Source organism: Nomascus leucogenys, chromosome 3 (assembly GCF_006542625.1).
Source record: "Nomascus leucogenys isolate Asia chromosome 3, Asia_NLE_v1, whole genome shotgun sequence".
NCBI lineage: Eukaryota > Metazoa > Chordata > Mammalia > Primates > Hylobatidae > Nomascus > Nomascus leucogenys.
The window spans coordinates 6,509,328-6,532,742 of NC_044383.1; the positions used below are offsets into that span (position 1 = coordinate 6,509,328).

The 23,415-nt window shown below is 44.6% G+C and overlaps 1 protein-coding gene across 2 annotated transcripts in view; it reads right to left on the bottom strand.

The window, feature by feature from the left end:
- The window catches only part of DOCK1 (dedicator of cytokinesis 1), a 544,856-nt gene that overhangs the window by 434,610 nt on the left and 86,831 nt on the right, over positions 1 to 23,415 (bottom strand). Inside the window, exons 6-12 of one of the 2 annotated variants that reach the window (XM_012505804.2) lie at positions 23,228 to 23,376; positions 18,379 to 18,514; positions 17,062 to 17,219; positions 15,761 to 15,842; positions 14,891 to 15,026; positions 6,811 to 6,883; positions 3,238 to 3,380 (exon numbers count right to left, since the gene is read on the bottom strand). In XM_012505804.2, the coding sequence (XP_012361258.1) occupies positions 3,238 to 3,380; positions 6,811 to 6,883; positions 14,891 to 15,026; positions 15,761 to 15,842; positions 17,062 to 17,219; positions 18,379 to 18,514; positions 23,228 to 23,376 (877 nt within the window). The remainder of the gene's footprint in view (positions 1 to 3,237; positions 3,381 to 6,810; positions 6,884 to 14,890; positions 15,027 to 15,760; positions 15,843 to 17,061; positions 17,220 to 18,378; positions 18,515 to 23,227; positions 23,377 to 23,415) is intronic. The other variant, XM_003280960.2, reaches the window with a different exon arrangement.

Genomic DNA, 23,415 nt, shown 5'->3' on the forward strand with positions numbered 1-23,415 from the left:
CTTACAGAGATGGTGCCCCTTGCAGGCACAACCACTAGCAAGTCCCGGGGGTACCATTCCTTGGAACAGGAAGACCCGAAGGGCAAGCACCCAGAGTGGGGAAGGAAAGAAGAGTCCCGAAGAGAGGCAGGAGAAGGGCTCATTTTGAGAGCTCACAAGGGGACGGAGACGTCAGAGATAACAGGGGAAACGGGAAACTGGGACGGGATGGTGCCCATGCAGCCACAGGGCTCCTGCTGGGAGACAGGGGCAGGGAGGGCGGGGGCGCTCAGGGAGAGGGCCGATGCTGGGAGGCAGAAGGGCGAAGACGAATGGGAGATGAAGACCAGAGGGAGAGGCCACATATGCAGAGACAGATGTATTACTCAGGGTAGCACTGCTTCTTGGTGTTTCTTTTCTTTCCTTTTTTTTAAAAATATATTTTTTTCTTTTTCCTTTCTTTTTAAGATACGAAATTCCAGATCATGGGAGGGAGAGTTTGAAGGAAGGAAGAACCACCAATAGAAAGCGGTCCCCAAAGAGGTATCGGGGATGGCACCCAGACAGGAGCACATGTACCACTGCCCAGAATGTGCGTTTCACTAGACAAGTTACCACAAAAGGCAAGTGGGAGCTAAACCCTGCTTCTACTCGCTCACCAAGCCACAGGCCCTGGCACTGGCTTCATCTCCCTACTCACCCGGTTGATGAGGCCTCTTTTTCTAATTCACACGAAAGCACCCTGAGCTAACAGCAGCTCCAGACCTGCAGAATAGGTAAGCAGACAGATGTGCAAAGGGCCAGGCACTTCCTCACCCTAACCCCCGGCCCCAGCCTCCGGGAGAGCAAACCAAAGCCCAGACCCTGATGGAAGAGCCTGAGGAATGGGTACCGTGGCTGACAGGGAGCTGGTCTTCCCTGGGACACCAGGATGCAGCTAAGAGTATCTCAAATCTCAGGAGTTTGAGTCCAAAAGCCTCCCTGGAGAATGAATGTCCACAAAATAAATCTTAAAGAAAGATGCTCTTTGAAGGATTGCAGGATGTGGTGAGGTCATTATTTACAGAGGTCAAAGGTTAAGACATGAGGATGGAACACCTAACACTTAATATTAGAAATCCTGCGTTTCAAACACCTTTCTCAGAAACACCAGCCTGCTCAAACACCTTAATACATAAACTAATGCATTAGTGACACAATTAAATTTATTACCACACACTTTAAAAACGGAAATTAAATGTTCCTGATTACCCTGTGTTTTAAATGCTTTTCTCACAGGAGAAAAAAGTGCATTTGGGGTTGGCATTTGCTTAACCAGAGTAACTAAAAACAAAGAGGATTAGCATACATTCTATCTCAAACGACAGAACCAGATGTCTGGAGTCTTCATGAATTCACTGTCCACATAAAATGTCCCACACCTCTGGGTTCAGAGATCAGAATAATTTGGAATAAATATTCAGGATTTTGTCTATTGTGAAGAGGAAACATGTTGGCATAAACCAAAAACTGGCCAAGGCCGAGTGGTGAGCTCAAGAGACAGGAGGCGCATGTGGACAGAGGCATGAAAAAAGAGAGAACCGCTGGTTCTCTCTGAAGATGAATATCTCCTCCATGTCCCTTCCACTCCTGGGACCGCTAACAGTCACTTGACACACAAGCAAGGATCAGGCTAAGCCTGGGCTGCTGGTGATAAAATGAGCTCCGGTGGGCGGCGCCCTGCAGTCCCGGGGGCCGATCTGTGCGGCTGCCCTGGCTGGCCACATCGCTCACCTCTGACCTGAATTCCACCCACCATTGTGCCCTGGAGAAAATTCAGGTTCAAGGAAAACAAGCACTAGTCATGTTGCCTAAGGCCATTCTGATTCAGGAAGTCACCTGTGATCCCCTTGACAAAACTATCACTGTTCTTCTCCCTCGGTTTTCCTGTGACTTGAAAATGCCCACTCCTCCCAGAAGTGCAAGGAACTGGACCCCCGGGCACAAGCCCAGGGTTCTCCGGCTTCAAAGATCTTGGCCACATGCCAGTGAGCCTGGCAGAGGCAGGTTCCTGGTCCTCTTTCCCAGTGATTTCCTGCTGGCCCGACACCAAACTCCACTTTCCCTGAATGACTCTAATAAAAGTTTATCAAAACTCTGATGACTGCAAAAGAAACGAGATCCGAGGGCAGTCCCAGCTCGAAGCACTGAAGGATCGGCTGGCAACCTTTGCACTGGCACTCCCAGCCTGAGAGTGAATCCAATCTAAACAGCCCTAATTGGACCTCCCTGTGGTTTTCAATTAAAGTGTAAATTGGGAGGGCTGTTAATTTAGGAGAAGATGGGTCCTGGGTCAGCTGAAAATTGCTCTGTCTGCAGAGGCCGCATCCCATTAACGTTCTGGGTTGGGGTTTTTGTCCTGCTACTGTTTGCCAGAGAGGGGGGTAGTTCACACCAGAAGAAAGCTGGAGGTCCCTGCAGAGCCCTAGGAAGGCTCATTCTCTAGAACATCCTTCAGGCTCAATTCACATTCTCCTTTAGAACAGTGGGAAATGAATCAAGATAATTGTTTTTTAAAAGTCTAGTGACATAAGGTAGCTGGACGATGAAGCAGGTCTGTTCACCTAAGCTCTACCGCATTTACGGGCAGTCTGCATGGATCAGGGAGTGAGACGGTCAAGTTCTGAAGGTGACTTCCCCTTGGGCTGGAGGCGGGGCCTCAGTCACAGTTGTTTCCTGGCAGCCCTCCTGGCCAGCCAAGTGCCAACTGTCACCACCCGAGGTGATTGATTCATTCCTTCTGCCAGCAGCAGGTCAGCTGCTTGGAAACATGTCAGTGCAGGATTAAAACCGGTGAGTGTGAGACGGAGTGTAGGGGCGGAGAAATCACTTAAATGACAGAACTCAGGGGAGCAAGTCTGCACAAATGAAATCACTTTCTTAGGGAGACCAGCAGGGGAGACCCAGAGCAGGCAGTGATTAGCACACAACATGGGCAGAGGGAGCTACGCCTACCACCTGCATGTTCCTCTAAACATCTAATCTGACCCCCCTCTCCATCCAGGAGTGGGCTCTCAGCAATATTCACAAAGGTGATGGGCAAGAAAACCGTCATACACTGTACATGTCACATGTCACACACATTCTCCACCACGATCACTGTCATCCCCATCATCATCACCACCATCATGATCAACATCAAACTAAAACCAATCCAGACAGCACTGTCCCAACACATGCAAATACACACTGATAGAAACAAAATAGGAAAATACGTACCCTGCCCCTTGTGGTTGACTTCTTTGGCGGCGATGACTTTGTTTATAACAGTCTGAAGGAAGTCATTCTCCCCTGCCACCCTGGGTGAAAAACGGGATGACATGTTCAGCGGCTTGTGTCGAATGGCGTCGTCCAACGCGAGCCTGGAGGGCACGGGACGACCAAGACCACAGGAGACAAAGGGGCACAGAGACCCATGGGTCACGGTAACAAGGGAACATAAGAGATCATCGTCACCGAGTGCGAGAGGGAGGCATCATGAGTCAACGCACAACAAAGGATGGGAGAGGTGACAAGAGAAACAGGGAAAAGCATTGATCAGGAAAATGCTGAACCACGAGAGGGAACAGAGCAAATGAGGGCAACCCTCTCCCCAGGAATAAACGTGCACCAGGCCTCCACTGCGTCTCCATCAGACACTTGTGTTTAAAAAAAGGAGCTTGTCTGAAAGCCACATGGTTGAAAGGCATTTAATCCCAAAGAATGTTTATGGCCATTCCTCCAATTTCAATAATTCTGAACATAGCATAGGTCAAGGGGCAGGTTGATCTAAAGGGAAAAGCAAAATCGAGATTAAAAAAAAAAAAAAAAAGTCCCTGGAACCTAACTGCTTGTAAAGGCTTTCTACTCTACGCTCTTGGACTACGTACACAACAGGCCCTAAAATGACCACATGTGAGAAGAATGGCACCGTGTTTGGAGAACACCACTACCTATTCCCATGTGTGGCGCCGTTATGAACGCAGACCACCCATGTTTTCAGGGCCCGCGAACCAGGAGCCTGTGACAGACGCTGTGCTGTACGAGAGACTGGCTACAAACGGGTAGCATATGCCCAAACAGAAATACCATGTAGCACAGAGAAGTGTGCTATGAAATGAGCAAGAAAATAGACAGCATGGCCATAATGTTTAAAATCAATCCTGGGAACAAGGACAGTGCTATCCATCACTTGAGCCACATGACTCGAGGGAACCGAAGACTGTTGTCATTTACTTCACCAAGTTAAAAAAGACAGGGAGGGAGGGAGATGTGCAATGTGCTTCCTTCTCTAAAACCAACCCTGTGAGATAATAAATCAGTTTTAATGGAGCAAAAAACGGTTTCATTAGCATGACATTTCCCAAAGAACTGGTTTCATTGCTTATTTTGCTATTAAAAATCATGCTGTTCTTTTGTTTCTAACACTTCAAATATTCATCTGTCTATTAGTCTTCCTTTAATGGAGCATGGAGTCACAAATTACATAAGAGTTACACATGGAATAATATATTTTTCAAGTGGACATTCCACTACAAGATAGAAAAAGATGGCAGCAAAGCACAGGCAATCTCAAACAACTCATAACATGTTCTGTGAAAATCAGTGAATCTAAAACTAATAACCTCCCTAACTTTACAAACAATCCCTCAAGCTGGGTTTGTTTTTGTTTTTGTTTCTGACTTTTCACAGAGGACACTAGCAGGCAACAGGTAATTTCAACTTTAGTGGTACATCTGGGCATCAAGAACCTCTGAGGTCTAATATATAATACAGCATTCAAAACAGCAGGGGGCTGCATTATTTCTCATGAGAGAATGAGGCAATTTAATATTATAATTTTACAAAGGTGTATTTTATTTATGACCTCAATATCTGCCCATGTTCCACGATACCGTTCCCCTTGTTTGCTAAGGAAACTTTCAGTTTCTGCAGCACTGTGTTCTCTTTATAAACTCTCCTCACTGGGTGGGACTACAAAACAACATTATCCAGCAGAGCTTTCTGCAGTGCTGGAGATGTGCTGCGTATGTGCTGCCCAGGATGGTGCCACTGACCTCCCCTGCTGCTGAACACTTGAAACAGGACCAATGTGACTGAAGAACGAAATGTTTAATGCTAACTCATTCTAATTATTATTATTATTGAGATAAAATCTCCCTCTGTCGCCCAGGCTGGAGTGCAATGGCGTGATCTGGGCTCATTGCAACCTCTGCCTCCCTGGTTCAAGTAATTCTCCTGCCTCAGCCTCCCAAGTAGCTGGGATTATAGGCACCTGCCGCCACGCCCGGCTAATTTTTGTATTTTTAGTAGTTATGGGGTTTTGCCATGTTGGCCAGGCTGGTCTTGAACTCCTGACCTCAGGTGATACTCCTGCCTCAGCCTCCCAAAGTGCTGGGATTACAGGCATGAGCCACTGCGCCCAGCTCATTTTAAGTATTTTAAATAGCCACATGGAGCTAATGGTTACCACACTAGACAGGAGAGTAAACCTAAAGCATTTAAGCCACAAAGAGACCTTTGCCTCTAGTTGTGCATGGTGAGATACATATAACTTAACCCTGACTCCCAGCTCAATAACACAGGGTTTGCTGTTATTCTTATGTCAAGAAGATAGCAAAATCTCCTACTGAGCTGTACAAAAAGCCTTAGGGTGCTACGTGACCAGATCGCCTGCCTGCAAAGAAAGCCATACTCTTTCTGTCTTAGCCAGTGGCACTCAAGACCCAGAAGAGTCGGGTGGGGTTGAGTGCGGTGGTCCGTCACCAAGGATGCATGGGGCAGAGGGAAGCCAACCTCACTTCTCCGGGCCCCCAAGGACAGGGCTCCTTCAGCCACCCAATTACTACCCTCCTCCTAAACCCTTCAGCCAACAGCTGAAAACAGTAAAATTTCTAAAATCTAAAAATGTGTTTCAAGTCTGAAGTCGAGTAAGAATAAAAATGAGGGAAAAGTGAAACTGCAGAGCACTATGGCAGGTGGCTTCCACTTCCCCTACCATGCACTCTCCCCTAACATTGCCCCCCAACCCCACACCCAGGAGGAAGCTGTCTCTTATAATTAACCTCAACCATCTGGATTCCTTTTTCTCTCCTCCTCTGTGAGGAATAGGAGTGCCCTTAAGTGGCCAACGACCATCATCTGGGTACACTCTTGCTTCCACACGAGGGAAATAAACGCCAATTCTTCCCACCAGTTCCCTGGGTTCTACCTACAAATCAGATAATCAATTTAATGAATCTCCTCCAAGAGCTTTTTCTCAGCTTCCGTGCCTCTTTAAAGACTTCAGGTCAGAACTAGAGAAAGCTTAAAAACGAACACAGATAGGCTCCACTCTAAGCAAAAACCCAGACACAAAAATCAGCAGTGTGATTATATGCTTTAAAGCATTATTTCTCGCTTTAAAATAATTCATCACAATTTTGTTTGGTTTTCTATTTCAAAAACAGCAACCTCCTATGATGAATTTGGAAGCATTGTGCTTTGAAAATACAAATAGCTACTAGAATAAATCAATTATGTAAAGAAACATTCAGGCTCAGAGCAGAGTTGTAATTCTGTGCCTTCTATATAAGGCAATTCAGTGATTACCAGTAAAATCTCCTACTTTCAGGACCATCAACAAACTTTGACCCAGGATTCTTATGGCTACAAAAAATTCCACGTACTACAGCAGTGACTAAAGAGGTTTTTCATAATTATAAAATAATCAATCCTTACTTATGTTTATCCATTTAATTATCAAGATAATTATTACAAGCCTATGTTTTCCACATTATATCTGGCTAAGTACTTGAATTGCTCCATACTTACGGCTGAAAGGGAATGAAATGCTGCTTATCTTCATCGTCTACTTTTCCATTTATTATATCTGTTACATCCATCACTGGAGACAAAAAGAGAACAGAGATTATTTTGGCTTAAATGCTATAATCACAGAACACAAACAAACAAACAAAGGAACATCAGAATATCTTCTGGCAAACAATAGCAAAAGCTGTTTTTTCATAGTCAAGTCTAAATTATTTCCATGCTTGAAAGACAAATTAAGTTATCAGAAAATGCTGGCCCAAATGGAATTGGGGCTCAAATGGCAGAGTTCCATTTAATAATTTCCTTTGCCTATTATCCAACTGTCACCCTAGAACTGCCCTGTCCAATAGAACTTTCTGTAATGATGGAAAATGTTCCATTAACAACAAGCAACGAAAATGTGAAAGCACAGGCCAGGCGCAGTGGCTCACACCTGTAATCCCAGCACTTTGGGAGACCAAGGCCGGCAGACTGCTTGAGCCCAGGAGTTCGAGACCAGCCTAGGCAACATGACAAAACCCCATCTCTACAAAAAATACAAAAATTATCCAGGCGTGGTGGTGTGCACCTGTAGTCCCAGCTACTCAGGAGGCTGAAATGGGAGACTTGCTTGGGCCCAGGAGGTGGAGGTTGCAGTGAGCAGAATTCACACCACTGCCCTCCAGCCTGAGTGACAGAGTGAGACCCTGCCACAAAACAAAAAAAAAGAAAATGTAGAAAGCATGATGGAGGAACTGAAAATTTACTTTTATTTCATTCATTTAATTTAAATTTAACTAGTCACATGTGACAAGTGGTTACTGCACTGGCCAGCACTGTTCTGAAGCCTCACGTTTTTGCTTTCCCCCAAACAATTAAGCAAACAAGTAGCTACCATTTACCAAGCACCCACCACATGCTGGTATCTGTCAATGCTGTTTCAAGAGGACATTTCAAGGCAAATCCTCAGTCACCTACCATACTGACAAGAAACTGAGGCTCAAAGACAGGCATGAACAAGCATGCTCCAAGTCTACAGCTAGAAAGTCTCCAAGACCCAAGCTCTTTCAATCCTATTAAACTGCCTTCACAAACACACCCCCCGGGAGGTCCAGGCTTGCTAACATCACAAGAAAGGCTAATATCCTTTGCAATGTTCTTGTTTTAAAAGACATTCCCTGATTACATTCAGGGGTAAACCCAGACACAGTCTACCTTTCAAACAATTCCTTTTGCCCTTGGTCATGACAGAACAAGAAAATCCAAGAATAACCCCAGATGGCCCGGGTCCCTTTCCCTGTCTCTGCTATTGCTCAACCGCCACACTGGACTTAAGAATTAAGAGAGGAAGATGCCTTGTTTATTTTCTTTGCACAAGACCCTTCCCCAGAAGGGTCTCTCTGTAGCCCAGCTCTATGTTCAGGTAAGAGGATCAGTCTAAACATACTTTGTCCAATATATAAGAAATCGTATATTGAAAATTTTCCTTTCTACCATCACCGTCACCACCCTCCAAAAAGGGGGAGGGATGCATAGAACCAAAACAGCAGCACTCTCATCCCCTGCTTGGTCTGGTGGAGCCCAAGGGGCCTCAGCAGTGTGTCCTAAGAGACGACACCGACACTCACTCCACTGAACCAAGGACTCAAAGAGCCAAGAGCCCACGGCTGTGTTTGCAGATACAGGTCAAAGAATCCCAGATAACTTGGAACATCAACTGACAGCTGCTCAGAAGATGCATGGTCTGGACACGGGCCCTCACCTGGCCTGGGGGAAGCGTTTCCCAGCTTCCAGCACTCTTGGGGGTGACTGACCCACACGCAACTGACTGCAGCACCCACCTTTTTACCTTTTTCCGAGATGCCTGAGACCACCAGTTCAGCATCCTTCAATAAACTCATTTGGGCAGCAGCCCACGATGAGCCAGAACCAAGGGAGTGTGACCCGAGCAGGCCCGCCCTCACGTGCCAGCTGCTCCTGGGTGGCCTGCTAGGTGCCTGCAGAGCTCCTCTCAGCTGACCATGGGACTCCCTTGCCACATCCCCAGTGCCCAGCCCTGGAACACAGGACCACGTGCAGGAAGGCAGCAAACAAGTGGGAAACGCAAGCAGAGCCCGAGCACCCACAGGCGGAAAACACCCCGAGTCCCGCACCCATCCCGAGCCTCGAGGAGAAGCCCTTGACGTCACCAGTCATCACCGCTCATCGCGCTTCCCAGGGACTCTCCTGACTGCTCTTCCGCACACAGCCCCACGCGGAGGGAGTGCTCCCTGCAGTTTGGACAAGATGTCCCTGACACCAAAGGAGGAAATAAAGGACTCGGGGGGAAATCTCCCCCAAACAGCCAGCCCAGGGTCTCTACATTCAGGTAAGAGGATGGTGAAAAGACAGAGTCCAGCTGAAGTCGGTACAGCTGTGTGAGGGAGAGGCCGGGAAGACAGACGGCACCGCATGATGCTGGAAGACAGAGGGCAGGAGAAGGAAGGAGGCAGTGGCGTCGGGACAAGAGTGACAGAGGCCCAGGGCCAGCACAGGCGGGAGAGCAGAAGGCAGGAGGTGAGAAACGTCTCACAGGGAGGGGCTGATGGCTCGGTCCCACTGGTGGGGCTGCATCAAGATAACTTGCTCACAGCAAATGGACCCCCACACCCTGCAAGTCAGCAACTCCGCTGCAGGGGCTGTCCTGCAAACAGGCACAGGTGGGATGCTTCGAGACCCAGGATGCTCACTGCGTAGCTACTACACCGCAAGGCTGAGATACCCTCAGAGCCCAGAGCAAAGGACTGCTGGAATCACAGGGCTACAGGCTGCAGCCATTGAGATGCCGAATTTTTGAATAATACTTAATGACATGTTCATAAGATAATGCTAGGTTTGTTAGAAAGACAAAAGTATATGCAATGCAAACATGCTTACTACTGAACTGCATACCTAAAAATGGTTAAGATGGCAAAAAAGGGACTAAAAAGACATTAAAAAATCAATCAGTTAAATAAACAAATACATGGTAGGATGTGATATTGTATTTAATAATCATATGCCACACACAGAAAAAAAAATTTGGAAACAAACATATCAGAATAAACATGAGGTACTACCCTGGCTATGTAAAACTATGGATAATTTATTTAACTACACTTTTCCATAAAATTTCCATTATTTTTACAATTTTCTATCTTTTAGAAAAAGATAGAAAAGGTTACATTATAAAAAGGTTAAAAGACAGAAATGTGACACATCATTTTCAACCGAAGACTAAGAACTGTAGACTTAAAGGTCCATGAACACTTTTCTCATTTTAAGGAACTGAACTCTGTTGACACAGACATGCAGAAGTCATTCTGAAGAAAGCCTCAAAATTAAATTTGCATGGGGAAATTGAAGTAGCATACAAATAGGTAGAATACGATTATCAAAATGTTGATCAACCTTCTCAGATGTGGGAAGCATCCCTTCTGTCCCTTCTTTTTTTTTTTGAGAAAGCGTCTCACTCTGTTGCCTAGGCTGAAGTGCAGTGGTACCATCACGGTTCATAGCAACCTCAACCTCCCAAGCTCAGGCAATCCTCCTGCCTTGGCCACCCCAAGCATGCGCCACCACGACCGGCTAATTTTTGTGTATATATATATACACATATATATATATTTTTTTTTTTGGTAGAGATGCGGTTTCACCATATTGCCCAGGCTGGTCTCGAACTGCTGGACTCAAGCAATCCACCCACTTTGGCCTCCCAAAGTGCTGGGATTACAGGTGTGAGCCACTGCACCTGACCAAGTGTCCTTTCTTAGTAACAAAGAGAACATCTGGTTGGACAACACATTGAATAAGTTAGAAGCAAGTCCTACTAAAAAAAATTCCCCAGACATGCTGAATGCCACCATGTGATAAGCGGGGCGGAGCAGGGAGGGCAAGGTGGTCTGGTGGCAGCAAACTGCCAGTCACTGAGTGGCCCATGGTGACAAACAAGTGATTTTGGTTAAAGTAGAGATTCTGGTTTTCCTGGACAGGAGGGGGCCTGTGCAAGACTTTTTTCTTTTTTTGGGGGGGCGGGGGGGTTGGAGGGGACAGGATCTGACTCTGCAGCCCAGGCTGGAGTACAATGGCACGATCATGGCTCATTTGCAGTCTCAACCTCCCTGGGCTCAGGTGATCCTCCCACCTCAGCCTCTTGAGTAGCTGGGACCACAGGTGCGAGCCACCAAGTGCCCAGCTAACTTTTGTATCTTTTAGTAGAGACAAGGTTTCACCATGTTGGCAGGCTGGTCTTGAATGCCTGGGCTCAAGCGATCTGCCTGTCTCAGCCTCCCAAACTGCTAGGATTACAGGCATGAACCACAGCACCTGACCAAGAATTTTTATTGATAGCTCACAAGATTTTTCTCATACTCACTTAGGATTGAGAACCACTGCATTAAGATATTTACTTTTTGTACCAAAAATTTACATAGCCAGATCACATAATGAAATGTCTCAGAGAAGAGTTTCTAGTAGCAAACTGGAAACTCCACAAGCAGAATGATCAGGTCCTTACTTTTGTGTTTTGTTTTGTTTTGTTTTGTTTGAGATGGAGTCTTGCCCCGTCACCCTGGTGTGACCTTGGCTCACTGCAACCTCCGCCTCCCCGGTTCAAGCAATTCTCTCCTGCCTCAGCCTCCTGAGTAGCTCAGATTACAGGCACGCGCCACCACACCCAACTAATTTTTTGTATCTTTAGTAGAGACAGGGTTTCACCATACTGGCCAGGCTGGTCTTGTACTCCTGACCTCGTTATCCGCCTGCCTTGGCCTCCCAAAGTTCTGGGATTAGAGGTGTGAGCCACTGCACCTGGCCTTTTTTTTTTTGGCGGGGCGGGGACAGAGTCTCTCCCTGTTCCCCAGGCTGGAGTGCAGTGACACAATCTTAGCTCACTGCAACCTCCGCCTCCCAGGTTCAAGCGACTCTTCTCCCTCAGCCTCCTGAGTAGCTGGGACTACAGGCATGCACCACCATGCCTGGCTAATTTTTTTATTTTTCGTAGATATGGGGTTTTACCATGTTGGCCAGGCTGGTCTCGAACACCCAAACACATGTGATCTGCCCACCTCGACTTCCCACAGTGCTGGGATTACAGGTGTGAGCCACTATGCCCAGCCAGGTTCTTACTCATAATGTACAGACACACACCAGCTGAGCAGGTCTAGGAAGACTGGCCCCTCTGGAGTGAGCACAGAGGCCACAAAGGCTCAGTGCTCAGTGCTTGGGACCGAACGATGAACAGGACATCCCCACCCAGGGCATGCAGTGGAGCCAGGCAAACCAGCAACTGCTGGACAACTGTGACACGAGAAGGGACAGAGAACTCAAAGGACCTGGAAACTCAACATTAACAGCTGCAGGCCTGAAATCTTCCCACAGAGGAAAACAAATGCCTATGGGTATCTCTGAAGCACTTCACACAGGTTCATGCAGGTTCATAAAGGTTCACACGGGTTCACACAGGTTCACACAACAGGTTCATAAAAGTTCACACAGGTTCACAAAGGTTCACGCAAGTTCACACAGGTTCTTTGCAACCCGTAAGTGAGGGGTGACACCCCATGTGCCAGTCAGAGCAGAGCAGCGAGGAGAAGCCACACTCTGGAGAATTCATGAGCAAGACGACAAGGCTAGAACTTGGCCCCAGGTGGGTTTTCAGAAGCCCCAATATCAGTGGGTACCAGGGACACAAGACAGGAAGGGAAGGAACCAGAGACCAGTCCAGACAGGAGGAACCAGGGACCACAGGGGGTGTCCATGTGGTCAGCAGATATCAGGGGACAGAAGTCCCTGGTGGCCACACAGCCAGGGATCCAAACTCCAGTGACCAGACGTAGTGTCTCAGCCAACACTACACAGGTGGGGGCTCCAGAAACAAGGAACTTTGTCCAGGCTGCCCACCCTACCCCAGTGAATAACCCAGGCTTCCGTAATTCATGGAGAACTCCAGGAGCTGGGGGGCCCAACCTAACTCTAGACCCCATCAACCAGGTGTTAAGTGAGCATGTAAGAAACAGTGAAAGGCCACAGCGGTGTCAGCTGAGCCCATGCCCATCACCCTCTCCATCCATTAGTACCTAGACTTTCCTGGAATGTCAACCCAGTGAAAACTGAAAAATATTCCAAATTTTTAAATTCCAAAAATTTTAATCAAAAGAGGTGAAAACTGTCAGCCTGTGGTCTAGATTTTATCTTTAAGAAATATAACTACGCATTCGTAGGAATTTATGACACAATCCATCTTGTAATCTAATAACCAGAGAATGTGTAGCTCTGCTGTTGAAAAGAGGAGCGACTTCCGTGTGTTGTCAAAGATGTCTCTGATTGCTCAAATGAAGCCAATTATGCATGAGACAAAAATTAAACATTTTCTTAAAACTACCATCAAGGTGGAAAAGAAAAAAAAAACAATCCTGGAAAATGAAAGGTATTTTAAATATAACACTAGACTACATGTAAAAGATGCTACAGGCTCTAACAAATAGAGGGGCAATTTTCAAGTACGTATTCAAGTCATGAGATGAAAATGTTAGCAGGGCATGCGCCTGTGGTCCCAGTTACTCAGGAGGCTGAGGCAGGAGGATCACTTGAATCCAGGAGGTCGGGGCAGCAGTGAGCTGTGATCACACAGCCTGGGTGACAGAGTTAGACTCTGTCTCCTAAAAACAAAAAGACAGAGAGATGAAAATGCAAAAGGATTTCCCCAGCCCAAGGCTGTGGGGACTTCAGAAAGAACACCTCACCCTCACCATTTCACTCACAAATGGTAAAATCATTGGAACACTCCGTTAGTTAGCTCTATGGGTAAACTGAATTCAAGTAAATTGAATTAATATGCTGCTCTCATTATGTCTATATCGCTGCTATTGCTTACTCCTTATGATGTGGTAAGTCATTTATTTAAATGATTTGAAATATTTTTCCAAAAATTCCAGGCGGAGTACAGAGGACTTTTAGGATGGTGAAGCTACCCAGTGAGAGACTACAATGGTGAATATACAGTATTATTCATTTGTCGAAACCCACAGAAGGCACAACATCGAGAATGAACACTAATGTAAACTATGGACTTCACAGGGTGACGATGTGTCAATGTGGTTCACCAACTGTAATCAATGTACCAATCTATGGGGGATATTGATAATGGGGAGGCAGGGGAAGGAAGGAGAAATATATAGGAACTGTCTGTATTTTCTGTTCAATTTTGCTTGAACTTGAAACTTTTCTAAAAATAATGTTTATTTAAAAGGCAGAGGGGAATGGACTAAGTTCAGAGTTTCCTGGTAGCCAAGGGAAAGAATGTCTTCCATAGCAGTTCATACAAAAAATCCAGCTGTGTGTCAAGAATCAGGAACTTTTCCCACATAAATATTCATATGAATCCCAAAAATCACAAAAATTAAAATAAATATCACAGTGCAAGGTAATGAAATTGTACTGCAACCATAAATGAGAGAAAACCACTTCCCAAAACTATGAAAAATGAGAGTGACATTGAACTAGGGCAAATAATCAGAACTTCCTGGGTATGCCTTTAACTTTCCTCAACAGAGATAATTGGTCTTTCACATTCCTCATGCTGTCACCAAAAATAACAGAGCACCAGCATGGCGGAGGAAGAGCACCAACGTGGCGGATAAAAAGCACCAACACGGCGGAGGAAGAGCACCAACATGAAGCTAACCGCATCCTCTTCACGGTTTGCTTTCCTTCTTCCTCTTCGTTGCTTTGACCCTCCTGCACAAATCCATTCTTATGGCCATCACCGAGACCTGAAAACCTCCACTGACTGGCTTCCCTACATACTGAGAATATGGGTCAGGATCTCTCCCAGGGAAAGATGGGATCCACTTTAAAACCAAATATATGATTTACATCTGAAACTTGTGGACTAGAGCATCCTGAACCTAGCAGGTCAACTTGAAGCCACAATGACAATAACTAATAAATATATTTTTTCTCTCCAGCAGAAAAGCTTATAAATCATAGCTGCCCATTGTCCAATCAACATTCAACAGTGGTTCTTCTGAAAGTGACTGTGAAGATCTGAAACTCTCAAGGAAACACAGAGAAATGGATTTACCAGCCACTCCAAAAGGTCGCCGCAACCCCGAGGTCAGTTTCCTGGTGTTGTTGTCCCTCAGCTCCATGCGACCCACGCGAACAATCTGACAGACAAAACTGATTTTCTCCCTTTTCAGGTCTTTGCTTCCGAGGTCCTAGAAATATTAGTTTCCATAAATTATTTTGGAGACCCATTATTCAATGCAAGCTCCAATGAAAAGGACAGTAAAAAAATGGATTGAGACTGTTTTCTCAGACGAGTTTTTATCATTTTAATCATTCATATGACAAAAAGGAATTTAATAACAATACTCAATTACTGTTAAGTGAGCTTAAGATACACGTTTAAGGGCTGGGTGCAGTGGCTCACACCTGTAATCCCAGCACTTTGGAAGGCCGAGGAGGGTGGATCATGAGGTCAGGAGTTCGAGAGCAGCCTGGCGAACATGGGGAAACCCCATCTCTACTAAAAATACAAAAAATTAGCCAGGTGTGGTGGTGCATGCCTGTAATCCCAGCTACTCGGGAGGCTGAGGCAGGAGAATTGCTTGAACCCAGGAGGCAGAGGTTGCAGTAAGCTGAGATCACGCCATTGCACTCCAGCCTCGGTGACAGAGCAAGACGCCGTCTTGCGGAAAAAAATAAAAAAGATACATATTTAAGAGGCACATTCCATGGTAATGGGGTAAATCTTTGTCACGGTGATTCTGAGTGTGGCTAGAGACTCAGAAGATTTTGGAAATGCACTCTACTTAGTAATACTACATTAACCTGTATACAGGCATCCCAGTGACCCATGTTCTAGTGTGGCAGGAAGGCAGAGAGAAATCACTAAAAGTAGTCATTAGAATGGTGGCCAATTCAACTGAGCATCTTTGGGTGCACTTACAGTAAACACAGCTCGCAAATTATGTAATCTGTCTATGTCTTTAGGTAATCCTGAACTGGACCAGCGAACCAGGTAGTTCTCACTTGAAAAATGGAGAAATAAAATCAAGTTAATTTTCAAAATAACAGGGTACCAAATATACATCCACATTTGGATGTACAATGTGGATGTATGGCTAAGCATCCACATTTGGATGTACAATGTGGATGTATGGATGTATGCACAATGTGGATGTATGTACAAGCAAAACGTATGGCTAATTTTGCTTCATAATTAATACCATGTAGGTGCACTATACAGACAACTATGAGTTTATAAATATCAAAAGGATCACATACAGCTACTCATCAATTAACATCCACAGCACAAAAACCTTGCCAAGTTTTAATGTGCAATGTCTTGGATTGTCACTGTAATGGAACTACTTGCAAATGGTATTTCTAAGTTGGTTTCTTTTTTTTTTTAAGAGCCTACTTGTTCATTTAGAATGACAATACTATAAAATTCAGCACAATGCATGTTTATTTCAAAACCTATGACAAACCAAATACATTGTAAAATAAAAACTGCATCCTATGTCAAGAGGAAACAAAGTCTTTATTAGAAGTGAGAATAAAATCCACTCATATTTTTCTGTATCATTCATACACTAAGTTTTCAAATTTTGAATAATACAAGTGAAGATACTAGAGTTTTAACATATTCACAGACACACACACAATTCATACATAGTTGAACCACAATGTTTCCATCTGGGCAAACAGAAAGTTATACTGAAGGCTAAGCAGGAAAAATAGACTTACAGTGTTTTCATTTAACAAACATTAACTGACAGTCTGTATGTGACACCATTCTAAATGATGCATTCCAGCCAATCATCTTGCAGAAAAAACAACAGGACAAAACTCACAGAAATGGCATTCATAGAAACCAAATTTTGAAAAATGGAAATAGTGATATTTGAGGGAGCAGGATACATAAAATCTTATGAAGACAACTTAGGAAACAAAGTATCACTTCAATCTTCAGCTACACTCTTAAGATACGACCAGAGCGTACCTGCAACTGCTGTAACTCTATGAGCAAATAGCAATCTACACGCAAGAAGGTTCACCCTGACCCAGAGCCCCACCTGGCTGCCATCACACTGTCCAAGACAGCTCTTGACTCGGTTGCTTGCTCATGTCCAGCAGCCATTCATCCAAGGCCCCTCAGCATGAATGGGATGCTTCAGTGGTTCTGATCCCATGTTCCTAACACTAACCAAAGAGGAAAGACAGCAGCCAAGAAATGTCACCCACCTGATGAATTTGGACTCCACAGGGTCATATAGAGACATGAGGACTTCAGCATCTTCTCCTATTTTACAAACCACATTTTTGAGGTTCACAAACAAGGCCAGAGAAGGGGTTGCAGCAAACTTGGCTTGTCTGTTAATATCTATGTTCTGCTTTTGAGACTGTATGGAAGGAAACAGAAAGTCAACCCCAGCAACACTCATCACTAACACTTGCTTTCTTTATTCTCTACAGTATAGAAAATTGTAATAACTCATGGGCATAACCCAGCAAAGCCCTTGGTGCAGTCACTTTCTTATCTCCCCTGCACATTCTTAAATCATGCATTCACACAACAGACAAAAAATTGTATCCTGTGCTGAGTATTTTCAGAGATACAAAACTTTCAGGTGTCCATCCAATAAATCAAAATAATGATTATATGTGTAGTTATTTAATTTTCTGTTCCCTCATTAGACTAAACCCTCCAAGTACATCTGTCTCATTTATCATTATGTCTTCAACATTTGGTACACAGTAGATGCTCAGTAAATACTTGTTGAATTAACAAGTATATATATACATACTGGTGGGAGGTGACTGGATCATGGGGGTGGATTGTTCATGAATGGTTTAGCACCATCCCCTTAGTGCTGTCCTCATGATGGTGAGTGAGTTCTCACAAGATCTGGTTGTTTAAAAGTGTAGCGTGTAGCACCCCCTGCACACCCTCTCTCTTCCTCCTGCTCTAGCCATGTGAAGTGTTGGCTCCCACTTTGCCTTCCGCCATAATTATAAGATTCCTGAGGCCTCCCCAGAAGCAGAAGCTGCTATCCTTCCTATACAGTCTGCAGAACCATGAACAAATTAAATCTCTTTTCTTTATAAATTACCCAGTCTCAGGCACTTCATTATAGTAAGGCGAGAATAGGCTAATGCATACATGATACCACTAAAGATCACAGAAGATGAAAAGACCAACAAGACATGTGCTCTCTGCCCTCAGTGAGCTTGGAATACATGACCTGCCTACCATTATCCGAGAGGAAATGCAGAATCAAATCTTGTGTCTCATTTGACAGATGAGAGCACAAAATCACCATCAATAGGCTCCTGTCTCCTAAGATGAAACACAATGCTGTCCAACCCCCTTTCATGTCATGGGTGACATCCTGTGCCACCAGGCTCCATTCCACTCATGACTGTAGGACACACACTCTGCAGCTACCCCTTTTCAGGTTCTTTCTTAGTGAAAATTCTGGGCTTGACTGATATTTTACTAATGTTGAAAACTTATTACTGAGAAAACGTGAATGGCATATGACAGAGAGTCAAACTTACTTTTTCTTCTTGTAACCTTTCCTCCACTTGTTTAGAAGCTATTTCATGAGCTCTGAAGAGACTAATCGTGCTAGTTAATTCTGGATCCAAAATATTCCCATCTTCATCTCTAACCACCAGGTCCAAATCTAGAATTCTAGAACAACAAGAGTTTAGAAGTTCACAGACATAGACCAACGAGGTTGAATTTTCTAGCACAACTTCCACCACAGCAACTAGGCAGGTAAAAACATCCTAGGAAGTCGGGCTTGCCCACAAATATTAGGAATATAAAATTCCTGGAGGCTGCTTTCTTTACCTCAAAATGTGTCACCTTGGGAGAAGTAAAAAAAAAAAAAAAATTCCTCAATTTTTACTTCCATTGCAATCAACAGTGGCTTTGTCTTCCAATGAGAAGTTTTACAGATCTACAAGGCCCAAGTGAAGTAATTATTATGTAAAATATGAAAAGTTTTAAGGCATACTACTTTTTTTTTTTTTTTGAGACAGACTCTCGTACTTGTGGCCCAGACTGGGGTGCAGTGGCACAATCTCGGCTAACTGTGACCTCCGTCTCCCGGGTTCAAGCGATTCTCCTGCCTCAGCCTCCTAAGTAGCTGGGATTACAGGCATGCGCCACCACACCCGGCTAACTTTTGTATTTTTACTAGAGATGAGGTTTCGCCACGTTAGCCAGGCTGGTCTCAACTCCTGACCTCAGGTGATCCGCCCACTTCAGCCTCCCAAAGTGCTGGGATTACAGGCGTGAGCCACTGTACCTCGTCTAAGGCACACTACATATGTACACACACACACACATATTCACATATATATGCAATCACATATACATCCATCAACCCAAACACATAGCTGGCAGTTGTGACATCATCACGGAGTTGAGGAAGGAGAGAGGGAAGGAAACTTGGAGGAGAGATCTACCCATCACCTTATTTACTCCCCACTGACCCCAGTAGGGTCCCCTGCATGTCTCCTCTACTACTTCAAGTCAGTTCTAGTCCTTACATGAGGCCACAGGAAGATTTTCAATACAGATGTTCTATTGTATGTGAACACCAAACATATGGACATTATCTACAATAAGGTTAAGCAACTTCCTGGCCAGATGGCTAACTGTAGTCATCAACTAAAAACACAAGCAACATCTGGCTAATAAATCTGTCCAGTCTATAACAGTATGTGTTTTGGGGAATATTCTCTCCGATTCCTCAAATCAAACAAAATTGTAAGATGATTTTTACCACAGTTTTTATTTAAAGAACACAGACAACTGTGTAACAAAAGAGATCAAGAGTTGTGATCTGGCAGTAGGTTCTGGCTTTCTTGTTAACAAAAGATGCAGGTCTAAGGGCAGAAAATTAACCATAGATGCCTCTTACTCTGCCGTTGGGATTATATTCCTGTAATTAACAAGCCGATGGAAACAGGCTTTTTTAACAACATGAGAAAGGAAAGAGAGTCATTTGAAAGAATGATAAATTTCAATTAGAGAACATCTTTGTAGTTACAAAGTAAAGAGGAAAGTTGAATTGCCCATAAATGCTCCATCTAAAAAACTACCCTGAGACTTCGAGTCTCGAGGTCACACACACCTTAAAGCCAGATATGAGTCTGCCAGCAGCTCAAACACATTTAGTCTTTGGAGTTTTGCTCAAGCACTGTACCACTGGGAAGGCAAATACAGAAAACTCATTTTTTCCTTTTAATATCTATTGAGCAAATTCCACTGATGGTGAAGCAGGAGGACCAACTGGCCCTGTCAGCAGCATCAGGGTAAACAGACTTTAAACAAATAGAGGCTTTTTGCACTGCATGAAAACAGCCTCAGTGGCTGCAATGTAAGTGGGGTGCCTCAAGACCAACAGAAAGACATCTGGAGAAAATGTAAAAAGCATTTTAAGGTCTCATTAGTTATTTTTGTAACATGTCTCACTAACAAGGCAAGCTCCTCCCTCCCAAATACTACTCCTTATCCTATCCCTGAACCGGCCCCTAGGAACGTGCTGGTACAGGCACGGTCAGTGATGGTATGGGCGGGGTCAATACTGGTATGGGCAGGCGTCAGTAATGCGTGGATAGAGTCAGTACTACTGTGGGTAGGGCCAATGTTCATGGCGGCGTGGTCACTTCTAGTGAAGGCATGATCAGTTCTGGTGTGGACACGTCAGTGCTGGTGCCAGGGCAGCTACAAAGCACCAGCTTAGGAGGCCCAGCCAGTAGGTCCTACAGGCCACACAGAATTGGGTTCCCTCAGGGAACACACAAGAGGACAGCCCTGTGCCAGCCTGCTGTGCACATCCTGCCACGTCATCACCTCACACCTGCCAGGGCAGACGGTCAGACACATTGCACAAAGGAGGAAGCCTAAGCTTGGAGAAGTTATTTATTCCAAAACCAAACATCTAGAAAAGCCCAGGGCCTGGGTTCTGTGTCAGAACTCTCCAATGGCAGAGCCATGCTCCTTCCAGAATGCCACATGCAAACCATCAAACGAAGTGGCCTGTGCAGTCAACCCTTCTACACATTATTCTCAGCAACCAGTGTTCAGCTGGTCCTGAATCAGAGTCAGTTTCCATTATGAAGGTGCAACTTAACACAGCAAGGCAATGGAGAGATGAAGTCCATGGAAGCCTAATGCATCTATGAGGACAGGGTGGGAGCCCTCCCCAGCCTGAAATCATGTGTAGAACTGTGTGCGTGTGTGTCTGTGTGTGTGTCTGTGTTGGGGAGTCTGTGTGCCTGTGTGTGTGTATTGTGTATGTGCATTTTTCTAGAGATATGGTCCAAGACCTTCATCACATTCTCAAACAGCTCCTCAAACGCCTCCATCCAGGTTAAAAATAAATCAAAAAGGCAAGAATGCCTAAGCGATCAATGAAAAAGACACAAAACATCTTTTCCTTATTAAATCCACCCACCTTAAAATCAAACATTCAACACTGTGATATCATTTTGCATCATTTAGGTTTTCTGAAGGAAGAACTAGGAAGATGTATGCAGAGCGCTGGGCTTTGGAGAAATTATGGAGGAGCCTGGAGATCCTTGGGCAAAAAAACTGTCTTATTAAGGACTGTATTTCCTATCAAAGTAGTAAACTGTATTTGGAAACACTTCCTTCCTTAACTAGATTTTTCCATGATACAATGTACTTTGCTAGCTTCCTGCAGCCAAATTAAGCAGGTGGTCTCTGAACATAAGTTTAAGTTATGATACTCCAATAGAAAATCAAATCAAAGCTCCAAAAGTCTGCTTTTTTAATCAGGTGGTCTTGAAATGGGTTTTGCTGCAACAATAGCTAATATCTCAGGCTTTCTGGAAAAAAAAAAACAAACACCTTCTCCTACAGCATTTCTAATCCAAACCCCACATCTTGCTCATAACGTTGCCTTAAGAAATTTTTCACACTTCAAAATATAAATTACCAGACAATTATGTGACAATTCTGATTTTACAGAAAGGTTCTTTGATTTACCCGGACTCCTTTCTGCTGAATGGCTGGAAGCAAACCCCTTCCCTTTTCTGACTTCCACATTCCAATGTGTAAAATGAGGGGGTTGAATTAAACCAGAAGTTTTCCCAATCTGCTGTCCAGCACAACCCAACTCTATTTTTAAAACTTGAGATTTCCGGCCGGGAGCGGTGGCTCTTGCATGTAATCCTGGCACTTTGGGATGCCGAGGCGGGCGGGTCACCTGAGGTAGGGAATTTGAGATCAGCCTGACCAACATGGAGAAACCCCATCTCTACTAAAAATACAAAATTAGCCAGGCATGGTGGTGCATGCCTGTAATCCCAGCTATTCGGGAGGCTGAAGCAGGAGAATCACTTGAACCCAGGAGACAGAGATTGCAATGGGCCAAGATTATGCCATTGCACTCCAGTCTGGGCAAAAAGGGCGAAAGTCCATCTCAAAAAAAAAAAACAAAAAAAAAAAACACCTGAGATTTCTAGCCAGCATCCCAGAACCACAAATCAGAGCCTTAAGGCGTAGGTCTAGGGATGCTATAATTCAACAGCTATCCAAGTGATTCTGAAATAGAAGAGCATTTGGGAACCATGTGACCAGATACTTTTTAAGGCTTCTTGCAGCTCCGCTATTCTATGAAAAACTAAATATTATCAGGTGGAAAAGGGCATGGCCTCATTCTAGTTACAGCACCCAGCAGAATTAGGATCAGAGCAGCTTGTTTGCTTTCAGCATCAGAAAACACGTGCTAACATAGAAGGTACAGCTGTAGGCAGGGGTGAGCACTAAAGGCACTCATGCAGAGCTGGGGGGATGCCTGCTGTGGATGGGAAGAGCCCTTGCTCTGGCAAGAGACATAACTGCACAAAGCAACTATTTGTTGTTTATCTGCAGTGAAATTTAACTGGGCTGTATTTCTGTTTGTGAAAACTGGCAAGCCTACACAGGTGACAAACTTTCCAGCGATCTAATGTCCACTCCAACTCTCAGAACGTGGGACTCCACAGAAAGAAACCTGTTGCTTGTCACTACACAAGGCCCCGCCAGATCTGGACTCAAAGTCAAAAACTATGATCAGAAAGTAAAAGTTCCTTGCTAGGGGAGTAATGATGGGGTTCCCTCCAGAACGGTGAAAACGACAGGCTCCCTGGCTTCTTGACTCTATCCCTTGAAGAATGACAAGGTTTCAGGAATGGCTCACAAAATTCCCCAGTTCAGAATCCAATGGAAAAATACCTCATCCTTTTCAAAATGAAAAACATGCCATTATTTTGATGGTAGAAATTTTGTTTTATGATAAAATGTGATCTTGGTCTCCTGAAGGCTTATAGTGATGTTACTACATTGGATAATTTCAGCGTAAAATCATCTTTCAAATAAACAAACCTGTTTCCGTAATCAATTTTGGCTGTGACCTTCTTCTTCAGTTCTTTGAGCTCATCCTGCGGCAGAGTTCCAGAAAGAATTTGTGATCGCCATTCAATAAGGTCATAGATCATGTGCCGCACACTTCGAAACATCTCCCTGTTATCTTGCTATACGGGGGGAAAACCCAATCAGAAAGATTTTGTTAT